This window comes from Temnothorax nylanderi, unplaced genomic scaffold (genome assembly GCF_030848795.1).
Source record: "Temnothorax nylanderi isolate EJ_2023f unplaced genomic scaffold, tnyl_v1.0 TNYL_tig0045_pilon, whole genome shotgun sequence".
Lineage (NCBI taxonomy): Eukaryota > Metazoa > Arthropoda > Insecta > Hymenoptera > Formicidae > Temnothorax > Temnothorax nylanderi.
In genome coordinates this window covers 113975-126347 of record NW_027249107.1, presented here as the reverse complement: position 1 = coordinate 126347, position 12373 = coordinate 113975, and the positions used below count along the sequence as shown (strand labels likewise).

At 40.0% G+C, this 12373-nt stretch overlaps 2 protein-coding genes across 3 annotated transcripts; one reads left to right on the top strand and one right to left on the bottom strand.

Moving 5' to 3' along the window:
- Nucleotides 1-5: 5 nt before the first annotated feature.
- Nucleotides 6-10391, top strand: LOC139771846 (dual oxidase 2-like). 2 transcript variants are annotated; one of them, XM_071704954.1, is made up of 26 exons: nt 6-145; nt 311-670; nt 1167-1351; nt 1440-1683; nt 2942-3169; nt 3295-3378; nt 3788-3873; nt 3995-4276; nt 4363-4538; nt 4625-4746; nt 4819-5016; nt 5097-5210; nt 5293-5432; nt 5520-5783; nt 5916-6056; nt 6146-6321; nt 6450-6973; nt 7076-7306; nt 7469-7562; nt 7691-7901; nt 8037-8157; nt 8742-8971; nt 9109-9267; nt 9349-9504; nt 9600-9728; nt 9951-10391. In XM_071704954.1, the coding sequence occupies exons 1-26, from the start codon at nt 31-33 to the stop codon at nt 10077-10079; spliced, it is 4899 nt and encodes a 1632-aa protein (XP_071561055.1). In that variant the 5' UTR covers nt 6-30; the 3' UTR covers nt 10080-10391. The 2 variants fall into 2 exon arrangements, with proteins under 2 accessions (XP_071561055.1, XP_071561056.1); XM_071704955.1 differs by lacking the exon at nt 5097-5210.
- On the bottom strand, nt 639-2942 carry LOC139771850 (pyruvate dehydrogenase E1 component subunit beta, mitochondrial-like). Its single transcript, XM_071704962.1, has one exon. It carries the CDS (start codon nt 2802-2804, stop codon nt 1746-1748), a length of 1059 nt encoding a protein of 352 aa, XP_071561063.1. The 5' UTR covers nt 2805-2942; the 3' UTR covers nt 639-1745.
- Nucleotides 10392-12373: the final 1982 nt, after the last annotated feature.

The following is a 12373-nucleotide window of genomic DNA, read 5'->3' as shown; positions in this document are numbered from 1 at the left end:
CATTCTGTGTAGCGTTAACAGGAGAACAACATGTATCTTGCCTTAAATTTATTCATTATCGTAATTAATTTTTCATTAATTGTTGCACAAAACGCTACAACACAACGGCAACCTCCACTTTTACCTACGCTGGACCCGAATAGACGTACGTACATAATATCTCAAGCTATATAAATCTGATAGCTTTGGTTGATCTGAATTTCTTTCTTATCTCTTACATGTATTCGCGCTTTACTTTTTTCTCGCGCATGTTACAGTTTCCACATATTGAATTGATATAAAAATACACTACGATATGTCTATATGCTAGATTTCAAGAAGCCAGACAAGAAATTGGTTGGTGAAACGTTCGCCAAGGACTTTACAGATTGGTTGTTTACCGGATGTTGGGGTGGAGATAACAATCAACCGAATAAATGCTCACCGTATCGCACAGCATCGAATATCGAATATCCCGGTTACGATGGATGGTACAACAACGTTGGTAGACCGGAACTAGGTGCAGTCGATACTCGGTTGTTAAGAAGACTGCCAGCAGCTTATGAAGATGGAGTGTATAAACCTTCAGGCTCTAAAAGACCGGAACCATTAGAGATAAGTGAGAAGCTGTTGAGCGGAAAAATTGGATCTAAATCAAGAACGGGGAGAAACGCTCTACTTGTATTTTTCGGTATGCGAAAAACCGATTCGTCTTATACAATCTTACGTATCTTAAAAATTACATAATTATTATTTGTAAATACCTCGAGAATATAACATATTATATCATATGTATGTATGTTATGTATAAATTTCAAATCTCTCTCTCTCTCTCTCTCTCTCTCTCTCTCTCTCTCTCTCTCTCTCTGCGCGCGTGTGCGTGTGTGTGTGTGTGCACATCTGAAAATTTTTCTCTACAAGGTTTTCACCGTTCACGTTTTATAGACGGCGATAAAATATTACGTTTATATAAAGATTTTTATTAAGGGAAAAATAATATAAATTATACACGCACCCGTGCATATCTATTATCTACTAGATGTGTATGTACATGCTCTTTTAGATATTTAGAGTTTTAGGTACTAAACGCGAGAGAGAGACAGAGAGAGAGAGAGAGAGAGAGAGAGAGAGAGAGCAGTATCATATAATTCGAGCGAGCACAATTTGAAAAAATATGTGCTCAACAGGTCAACAGGTGGTGGAGGAAATTTTAGATGCTCAGAGACCAGCTTGCCCGCCCGAGTATATTAACATAAAAATTCCGAAAAACCATCGATACAGAATAAATAAACCGGGGCACACGGAAATGCCTGTTTTACGTACACGGTACGATCATCGGACGGGCCATTCGCCGAACAATCCTCGTCAACAGGTATGCAGACAGAGCTCCCCTCCGAAACCCGTTAACGAGCGACAATGGTTTCCGAGCGTGCACAGATTTAAATAGATTGCGATTGCAGCTAAACGAGATCACGCCATTCTTAGACGGTGGATTGATCTACGGTACATCCAAAGTGTGGTCCGACGTTTTAAGAACGAGCACTGGGGGAATATTGCAGGAGGACGGGCAACTTGCGTCGTCGGATTTTCCTCTGTATCCGGACTACAACACCGTTAGATTACCGATGGCCAATCCACCGCCGCCTATTCATCATCACCAATATGTCTCGCGACATTACACCGAGAGCGTCACCAGATATTTCAGTGAGTGAGAAAGTTTATTCTACAACAATCAACACAAATTGAGATACGCGCTAAGAATTTTGTCAGAATTTTGTGCCGCAGATGCGTTTAGCGTAGTCGGCTATATGATGATCCTTCGGGGTACATTCGTACTCGATCTTCTCCGAATAAGGCATCGGGACGTCGATGCCGGCGCATCGGACCGCAGGTGCGTCGAGCTGAAAAAAGACTGGATTCTCCATGACTGTCGCGACAATCTCGGATCCTACTCCGCATCTAGGCCAGCCCAGTTCAACGGTCATTAGTCTGTGCGTTTTGCCGATCGACTTGAATACCGTGTCCCAGTCCAAGGGTCTTAGCGATCGTAGATTGATAACTTCCGCCTCGATACCTTGCCCAGCCAACAGCTCGGCCGCTTGAAGCGTATACACGTACGCCTGGCCGTGCGTCACTAGAGTGATGTGCTTGCCAGGCTTCTCCACCTTGGCCTTGCCGATAGGTATCTGGTAGTCCTTGTCCATAGCCTGGTCGGATACGGGAAACTCAATGTTGTAAAGTAGCTCGCTCTCCAGCATGATGACAGGATCGGGATCTCGCACAGCCGCCTTCAAGCAGCCCCTGTAATCCTCGCAGGTCGACGGCGACACGACCTTCAAGCCGGGCGCGCTCATGAACCACGCGGCAAAGCACTGAGAATGCTGCGCGGCCAAACCTTTGGCGTTACCGTTCGGACCGCGAAATAGGATGGGAACGGGAAATCTTCCGGCGGACATGTAGAGATTCTTCGCGGCGCCATTGATAATACGGTCGATGGCTTGCATGGAGAAATTGAAGGTCATAAACTCGCATATCGGCTTTAGGCCCAGGAGCGCCGCGCCGATGGCGATACCACAGAATCCAGCCTCCGTGATCGGCGTGTCGATCAACCGCTTGTCGCCGTACTTCTTCCAGAGACCGCGCGTTATCTTGTAAGCGCCGTCGAATTCCGCGACCTCCTCACCTATTATGAATACCCTTTCGTCCCGAGCCAGCTCCTCGTCGAGGGCCATATTCAACGCGTCGCGCACTGTCATCTTCGTCATCGATCTGCGGAACGCTTGGCTTTCGCCAAGGATACGCTGCCTCGTTACTCGCGTCAGCATTCCTTTACTTACAGCAATCCTATAATAGACAGTCGAGAAAGATGCATCTTGGACGAACAAATTTATATTCTCAACGCTTGTTGATTCGCCGTCAACACGTGTGTGTATGCGTGCGTGTGTATACGTGTGTGTTTCAGAATTAGGAAATCCTCGAGGGAACGAAAATCCATTCTTGCTCACTTTCGGTATAATATGGTTCAGATGGCACAATTTCGTGGCATCTCACATTAAACGCCTCAATCCAACGTGGTCGAGCGACAAAGTTTACAACGAGGCCCGTAAGTGGGTGATAGCGGTTCAGCAACACATTGTCGTCAACGAATGGTTACCTTCGTGGTTGGACGATAGGCTTCCTGCGTATGAAGGTAAGAAAGATCAACTTTCTATCTCACTATTACGCGGACAGATAAGCAATTCATACGAGAAGAGCAGCTGTGCTCTTCTCTTAATCTATATGCGATCCAAATGACAATTTGTTCGTTGTTCAAAGGTTACAATCCCAATATTGATCCGCAGATAGATCAATTTTTCCAATCGGCTGCTTTCCGCTTCGGGCATACCTTGGTTCCACCAGGTAAGCAACGCGCGCGCAACTTCTTATCAACTCGACTACTCTTAACTAGACAAATATATCATCGACCTACGTCGACGTTGATAATATTGCAAGCAACGCTTCAGTTGACAGCTCCACTAATCAAACGGACAATATTAATTTTTGCATTATGGCCCATTTGCTCTTATTCACGTGTTTGCGTCGTTCTTTTCATTCAATTGTACGTATGTACATACAAGATGATGCAAAAAAGACTTGAGATTTTTAATAATGAACGCATCAATTGAAAATCATCATGGAAATCATGTAAAGCTGCGCGTTATAATACCCTACGGGGGTGTGTGCCTCATTATAATAGTTATAATAATTGTAATAATAATGAAATAACATCGACACGATAGTCGCACAATAATCATTCTGTTGTGTCCAGGTGTGTACTTACGCAACTATGGGAGAAATAATTGTTCCTTGGAATCACACCCAATTAGAACATGCAACAATTACTGGATGTCACAGGTATCTTGCAACGACAATTACATTACACATTACACATGTATTGTATCATGTTTTGATTTTCGACGTCGATTACGACGTTCGAAACGTGTACGTGCGTAATGTACGATGAATCGTTGTTTAGAATTCTCTCCATGCCAATTTAACAAGAATAAAGGATGTTATCGATGTGGAGAAATTACTAATGGGAATGGCTATTCAATTATGCGAAGAGGAGGATCATAAAATCGTTGAAGATCTACGGGACAGTTTGTTCGGTCCATTAGAATTTTCCAGAAGAGATTTAATGGCACTTAATATTCAGAGAGGACGTGACCATGGGGTACCTGATTACAATAGTGCCCGTCGTGCCTACGGTCTGGCGGAAGTTAAAAACGTATCCCATTTTAATCGCGTGAATGTCACGGTACGTTGTTTAAAACCCATTTCTCCTATATTTGTGCCGCATCACGATATAAAAGATAAGTACACATCATTCGTGTTTCGGGTAAGGTCCGGGAGGAGTTTCTCAGATTGTACAACAATTCGTTCGATGACGTGGATGTCTGGGTAGGCGGAATACTGGAGACCGGTGATGGACCGGGAGAGTTGTTTCAAAGAATCATTCGTGATCAGTTTCAGCGAATACGCGACGGTGACAGGTTTTGGTATAATAATACCGCAAATAGGTGCGTAATTGCAAATTCCTGTTTCAGTTTACCTCCTCCCATTTCCACGTTTGCATATCATATCCTCCATATGATTTTCTTTGTAGACTTTTCACCGACAAGGAAGTTGAAAGACTGGAACAATTATCGTTTTACGATGTGCTAATGTGTACCACTAAGATGGACTGGAATGATATTCCAAAGAATCCTTTTAGAGTTCCTACCACAGGTAAAGAAAAAGATTCACAATGGTTGATGGTAATTAAAATAACTAGATATAGATATGTCGCTGCTTTTACAGCGAACGACATACATCCCAGTTGTATCAATAATAAAATTGTGAAAGAAGGCAGATGTACAAATGGTCCCTGTTTTCACGCCGATCAAATAGACGAATACACAATTGAGAATTGCACAGAGCCTGGAACTTATGATTTTTTCTCGAACAGCGGCATATCCTTCATCTTTACATTCTTAGGTGTATCAACGTTGTTTTGTGGTAAAAATCCTGTTACTCCCATTCAAGTCTCTCGTGACTCGATGTCACGTCACTTAATCCTAATACTAATTTTGACGCAGGTTTTATTACGTTAATCGGTTTTAAAATACAATTCAAAGATAAGAAATCAGCGAAAGAAAATGTTATGTATAGAAAAGTAGACTATAGTAATAACATAGGTATTATACATACCGGTAAGTTTTCAACAAGCACGTATGTCATACATGTATGTCATATCTCACACGTGTATTAACGAAGATATTGTTTCGTCAACAGCTAGCGAATGGCAGGAGCCAAGAGCTTCTCTGAGATGCGTAATATTAGTGCCAAACATAAGAAAGAACCAACTGGAGGTGAAAAATCAATTGGGGCACCTGATACGCGCGGTGGATTTTCCATCCAGTAGCAGGGTCACGGTATCTTTCCTTTCCTTCCTTTTCTTTTTCCTTTTCTTCAATAAGATACATCAATAATATACGCCACCTTCTTCTTTCCTCTTACAGATTTACTGTGCATCTGACAGTCATTATATGTTGATTCGTGTACATCACAGTTACGATTTAGTGCTAAAGTTCGATTCTGACTTTTTGAGAAGCGCATTTATAGAAGCATTTGAAAAATTTATATCAGAAATCTCAACGTCCGGGGATGCACGCTTAGTGCAAATAATAACTAATACCACGCATGCGGCACTACTTAAGCAAGCGATAACCAAGAAGCACCGTCAAAAAAAATTAGAAATGTTTTTCCGTGTTGTATTTGCGCAGGTATATCTCTTTTATCTTTTTTTTTTCTTTGTTGAAATAAACGTAAGACAAAAAATATATTTAAATAATATATCTTATTTAACTGGAACTTTTACACGAGACTCGTAATACATGTCCGCGAAATGTCCTCAGGCATTCCATATCGCGCATACGGAAGAAGAAATTTTAAAAATAGATTCGACAGTGGCACGAGAAGTAATTTATACCGAGTTGACCATCATAGAATTTGCGGAAGCCCTGAGTATGCGACCGGATGCCGAGTTCGTAAAGAAGGTGACATTTGTGCAACAAATAACAATTTGTGCCAACGATCCGAATCAAGTCAAAGATATCGAAAGACGACGAAAGATTTATGTTTGCAGATATTTCATCTAGTGGACAAGGATAGAAACGGCTTCATATCGTTTCGGGAGTTTGTCGATATGTTGGTGATATTTCTGAAGGGTTCTGCTGAGGAGAAGATGAAGTTGATGTTTGACATGTACGACATCAATGGTACAGGAAGACTGAAGAGAGAAGAGTTCTCAAATATGTTAAGGTTGTACACCTTATCAATCGTCTAATTCTAAACAACGCTTTCATGTGCATCTGCTGCATATGTGAGCTGTATTACAGTATTACAGTACCTACGTTATTGTTAAACATATACATGTATGACGTATGTAGATCATTTATGGAGACCGTCAACGCTGACGTCACGGACGACGAGCTGGAAGCTTTGGTGCAATCCATGATGTATCACGCTGACTTGGCGAATAAAGAGACGATAAATCTACAAGACTTTCAGCAGATACTAAGTGACTTTAATGATAAATTTAATTACGCGGAATTGGAATTCAATGTGCCTACGGACGGGAAAAGCAACAGGAAACTTCACGCGGGCGTGAAGACAGTTAGATCGACGTTTATTGGTGAGGTACAAAAGACGGTGGAGAGTCTGTATGCCGATCCAAGCGAATTGCAATCCAGAGTCGAAGGCAAAGTTGAAAGCGTTGAACGAGATGCAAAGGAAGAGAAAAGTAATAGCGAAATTATCGACAAGGACGAAAAAATTGTCGAAGAAATGAAGAGACACTCGGACGATTATTGGTATCCTATAATGAAGTACCTTGCTAATAAACGACTGCAGATATTCTGGGCATGTTTATACACTTTGTTCCTGCTTGGGATTTTCGCGGAACGAGTATATTGTACGTCCTTCAAGTCACAATCCACCAATCTTTTTCACAGTGAATCTCTAACTTGAATTTTTTATCGCGCTTCGCGCGATGGTAAACGATCCGCTTTTACAGATTACTCCGTACAACGGGAACATTCTGGTTTGAGACGGATATTAGGCTACGGCTTGACTATAACGAGAGGTGCAGCGTCAGCTATGATGTTTACTTATTCTACCTTATTAATTATGATGTGTCACAACACTATCACTATTCTGAGGACCACAACTCTGCAATTCTACATTCCCTTCGATTCAGCGATCGAAATGCACAAGTATATCGCTTGTTGGGCACTGGTGTTTACCGGTGAGATATTCTTATTCAAAGTTGCATGTATCCTTACCTGACACACACACACACACACACACACACACACACACACACACACACACACACACACACACACACACACACACACACACACACACAGCCAATTAAGTCTTCTCTTTTTACTTTTAATACTTTTAGCGTTACATACAATTGGACATGGCTTCAACTTTTATCACATATCTACGCAAACTGCCGATGATCTGACGTGTTTATTTCGCAATTATTTCCACGCGTAAGTTTACTTTGCCTTTTTTAATTATTTCAATTACTTACAATTATTGACATTATCATACGTATTTGTTTGTGCCTAAAATGTTGCCGATGATTCGTCGTTGCATGACGTTTATCGATGTGATCTAGGACGCACGAACTTCCCAAGTTCCATTACTGGTGTTGGGGTACAATGACAGGTATAACGGGAGTATTTTTAATCATTTTGACTGGATTAATATTTGTGTGCTCGTTACCGATGGTACGCAAATCATTCTATAACTGGTTCTCTTTTGTACACTCCTTGTACCCAGCTTTCTATATACTGATGGTTTTACACGGCAGTGGAAGATTAGTACAGGTAATATTGATATTTTTAGTATATAATAAATAATAAAATTCAGTTGTATTTTTGTGACACTTGAAACGTAATTATTTGGCATTACCGCAGTGAGGTAGCGTAACTGAAAATCCATTTTATCTTACCATTTGATAGGAGCCATACTTTCATTATTTCTTTCTGGGGCCAGCTATTCTATTTATTCTCGATAAAGTCGTAGCTGTAACTAGAACAACGACAGAAATACCAATACTCAAAGCAGAAATTCTGCCATCAGGTAAGTTCTGCTTAAGGACGTTCTCCGGTCATTATACTAGAGAAAATCGATTTTCTTTAGATTTTCTTGAAACTGTGAATATACGTTAATTTAGGTGTGCTTTATGCGTGGTATAAATTTCAGTACCTCTTCCGGTATAAAAAATAAAGATACTGAGCCTCAAAGTTTCAACTTTTACTAATGAAAAGGTTTTCCAGTCCAAACGGTAAGAGATACGAGGTTGGTCAAGAGGACCAAAGTTGCTCCTCTCGTCGAGTTCTATAAGGAAAAAATGCCAAAATTAAAAAAAAATTAAATTAAAAAAATTTTTTTGGTAAAAATTGCAACTTTGAGGCTCAGTATCTTTATTTTTTATACCGCAAGAGGTACTGAAATTTATACCACGCATAAAGCACACCTAAATTAACGTATATTCACAGTTTCAAGAAAATCTAAAGAAAATCGATTTTCTCTAGTATAAGGACCGGAGAACGTCCTTAAGTAACTTGAGTAACTCACCGCATCGCAGAGAGAGCTCTTGTTTGACCGCGGTCTACAACACACCCTTGTCTACTTCCTCATATTCATGTATATATATGTCGTAGGTGTAACGTGTATAACATTTCTCAGACCTTTAAATTTTCAATATAAATCTGGTCAGTGGATTAGAATAGCATGCCCAGCGTTACAGACAAATGAGTATCATCCGTTTACTTTATCTTCCGCGCCACACGAAACGAATTTAAGTATACACGTACGAGCGGTCGGACCATGGACCACAAATATTCGGGAGAAACTAGATCTATGCACAATGTCTAATGAAAACTTACCGATGGTAAGCCTAATGATTATTATTGCAGTATATTGCAGTTTATTTATTGATATGTACGTCTGCATATTTGCACATTGGATAATAAATGATTTGCTAACGTAATGAAGTTTTTATGTCATATTATCCGTTTATCTTGATAGATTCACATAGATGGCCCGTATGGAGAAGGTCACCAAGATTGGGACAAATATCAAGTGGCAATCATGGTCGGTGGTGGTATAGGTGTCACGCCCTTTGCATCGATACTCAAAGATATCGTTTTTAAGTCCAATTGCAAGTTAAACTTTGGTTGCAAGAAGGTAATAACATCTCGCCATATCGATACTATGATGGTAAAAAGAACCACTATGGTAAAATTTCTATACGTATTCCATGTATAGGTATATTTCCTTTGGGTAACGAGAACGCAAAAACAATTTGAATGGATGGTCGACATATTGAGAGAGCTCGAAAAAGTAGACGTCAATAAAACAGTATCTACTCATATTTTTGTTACTCAATTCTATCAAAAATTCGACCTACGTACGATACTTTTGGTAAGAAAATTATCTAAATTGATTAAGCGCAGCTGTGTTATCGTTTAGCTTGACAAGATTTTATCATAAATAATGTTAATTAAATTTACTTTCAGTATATTTGTGAACGTCATTTTCAAAAGATTTCAAATAAGTCTCTGTTTACGGGCTTAAAGGCTGTGACACATTTTGGACGACCCAAGTTTTCTCAATTTTTCCTATCTATACAGCAGTTACATCCTACTGTAAGTTACATCCTCCTTCATTATTATTATTATTATTATTGTCATTATTTATCGTAGTAGTAGTAGTAGTAGTAGTTGGTTGTTGTTGTTATATAATCATCGTCAACAGATGATATTAATTCTATGTCACATAATCCCTCTAGAATCTTACTAGCTGTATCAAATGCTTTCAATTCTTTACATTATACATATAACGTGTAGTCGAAACAATTTTTGTTCCAGGCAAATAAGATTGGTGTTTTCAGTTGCGGAACACCAGCTATGACACAAGCAGTAGACGCAGCTTGTAAAGCGATTAATCTCATAGAAATTAACGATACGTTATTTCAGCATCATTATAAAAGCTTCTAAGTTATTTAGTATAATATTTTGTATCCGACAGAGACTCAAATGTGTATTTTTCATATTAATTATAATTTTTATATATCTTTATTTTTCTCAAATGGTATTTCTCTAATGAATTACATTCATAAAATATTTTTGATTATGACATAAACTCCATGTTGTATTTGCATTAATGTTAAAATATTACAAGATAAATGAGTATTTTCTACATTAACCAATTGGACAATGTGTGTGTGTGTGTGTGTGTGTGTGTGTTCGTGCGCGCGCGCGCGTGTCGCATCATTCATTAATATCAATAAAATTGTGTAATAATAAGAATTTAAATGATATTCCTTGACAGTTGACACTCCCAAATTGCAATATTCTTTCACATAAGATAACCTTTCGCATAAATGGATACAAGCTATACTCACACGTATATGCGCTTTATGGTTATGGCCTTAATCACAAACAGTCATAAACGTGATCTCGATATCGTCTACCTTTTAGCCAAGATTGAAGATTCCCGCCGTTGTATCCTACTAAATGAATTAAAAAGTACATAAATAGAATAACTTTGAAATAGAATATTGGGTTAGGACGATTATATCGTCAAAAACACAAATGGTTAGGTTAGGTCACACTAATTATTTTGTCATGTTGGCAACCCTTTAATCAACCGTTAGGGGTGCGTTCCGATATTCCGATTCCCCACCTGGGTGCTGAAAATCTATAGTGCACGAGACGTATATAATAGGATTTTTAGCACTCGGGTAGGAATCCGAACGCAGCCTAGGCTGAGGGTGCCATTACATGGAGCGCGGAAACGCGGAAACGCGGAAAGAAAGTAACTAGATTCCGCGTTTCCGTCGCTTCTTTCTATCCCATTTGAGCGGAACAGCGGAGCTTCACGGCTATAGGGCACTTATGCATTAGCGCTTGTTCTACCGAATAGTTTATAACAATTAAATCACTTTTCCAATTTCACGGAGAACTGTCCACAATATTCTAAGCGGGATAGAATATATTATAAAAATACATAACCTATCTGAGGTATCTGAGTGCAACAGTACAGAGAAAAAGAACGAACATTTGACGCGCTCGTTCCGCAAGTTTATTTCTCCTTATATTACATGGAGCACAATTTGCGCGGAAAAGCGGAACAATATGGTGATAACTAGACATTTATATTCCTTTATTAAATGTGTGTTGACTTAATTCATTGCAATTTGTATTAGTATGCTTATCTTTTCAGTTTATTTATTGAATACAAGCATTTTAATCAATAAATACCGCTAAACATTCTTATTTTATAATTCCCTATTCCGCTTTTCCGCGCAAATTGTGCTCCATGTAATATAAGGCAATCAAATGAACGGAACGGATCGACGGAAATCTAGTAAATTTTGTCTTCCGCGCTTCCGCGTTTCCGCGTTTCCGCGCTCCATGTAATGGCACCCTCAGAGGGACGCGAAATATAACCTAACCACTGGATTGGCTGAATTCGAGCGTCGAGTGTCAAAGCTAAACACAGTTTAGCTTTTTGGCGCTGTTTGACGCTCGAATCCAGCGTCGAGCGTCATCGTGAAATCGCACCTTTATGCTGGGTCTACAATGCGAGTCGCAAAGTCGTGAGTCGCAAGAATTGACCAATCACAGTCGATTATTCTCCTCAAATTCATCTGTGATTGGTCAATTCTTACGACTCACGACTTTGCGACTCGCATTGTAGACCCAGCATTAGAAAGAGACGAAGATTGAGTTTAATCGGAGGATCAAGTTAATCAGAGACTGTGAAATTGGCCCTAAAGCCTTGTGTCCTTGATGCTAGAACTGCGTCCGAGTTTCGGTTTAAGCCAATGAAACTGCTGCTTTTCTGTAAGAGCTGCAAGTTGATTGGCTTAAACCGAAACTCGGACGCAGTTCTAGCATCGTGGACACAAGGCTTCTCCGTCCCGGTCTACAATAGGTGTTTTGCCTTAAGAAATTGTTCAATCACAGTTGAATTTGAGGAGAATAATTGACTTGCCGCGCGGTAAGCGTTTTCGCGTCGTGTGGGCAGAATCCATAATGAGGGGTCTACAATGCGAGTTGCAACCAGTCACAAGTCACAAGTCGCGAGTCGCAAGAAATTGACCAATCACAGTCGATTATTCTCCTCAAATTCAACTGTGATTGGTAAATTTCCTATGACCCATGACCCACGACCCACGACCCACGACCCACGACTCGTATTATTGTAGACCCAGCATAATGGCTCCAGGGAGTCGACACGTCGACAGGAGTCGTTTTACGGTTCTTGAAACGAGGTAAAAATTACA

Excerpts from the sequence above, each read along its gene's own strand:
- LOC139771846 (XM_071704954.1), top strand. The coding sequence starts at position 31 with ATGTATCTTGCCTTAAATTTATTCATTATCGTAATTAATTTTTCATTA. Across the intron at positions 4,539-4,624 it reads TATAATAATACCGCAAATAG|ACTTTTCACCGACAAGGAAG; the intron begins GTGCGTAATTGC and ends TTTTCTTTGTAG. Across the intron at positions 8,972-9,108 it reads CTAATGAAAACTTACCGATG|ATTCACATAGATGGCCCGTA; the intron begins GTAAGCCTAATG and ends TTATCTTGATAG.
- LOC139771850 (XM_071704962.1), bottom strand. The coding sequence starts at position 2,804 with ATGCTGACGCGAGTAACGAGGCAGCGTATCCTTGGCGAAAGCCAAGCG.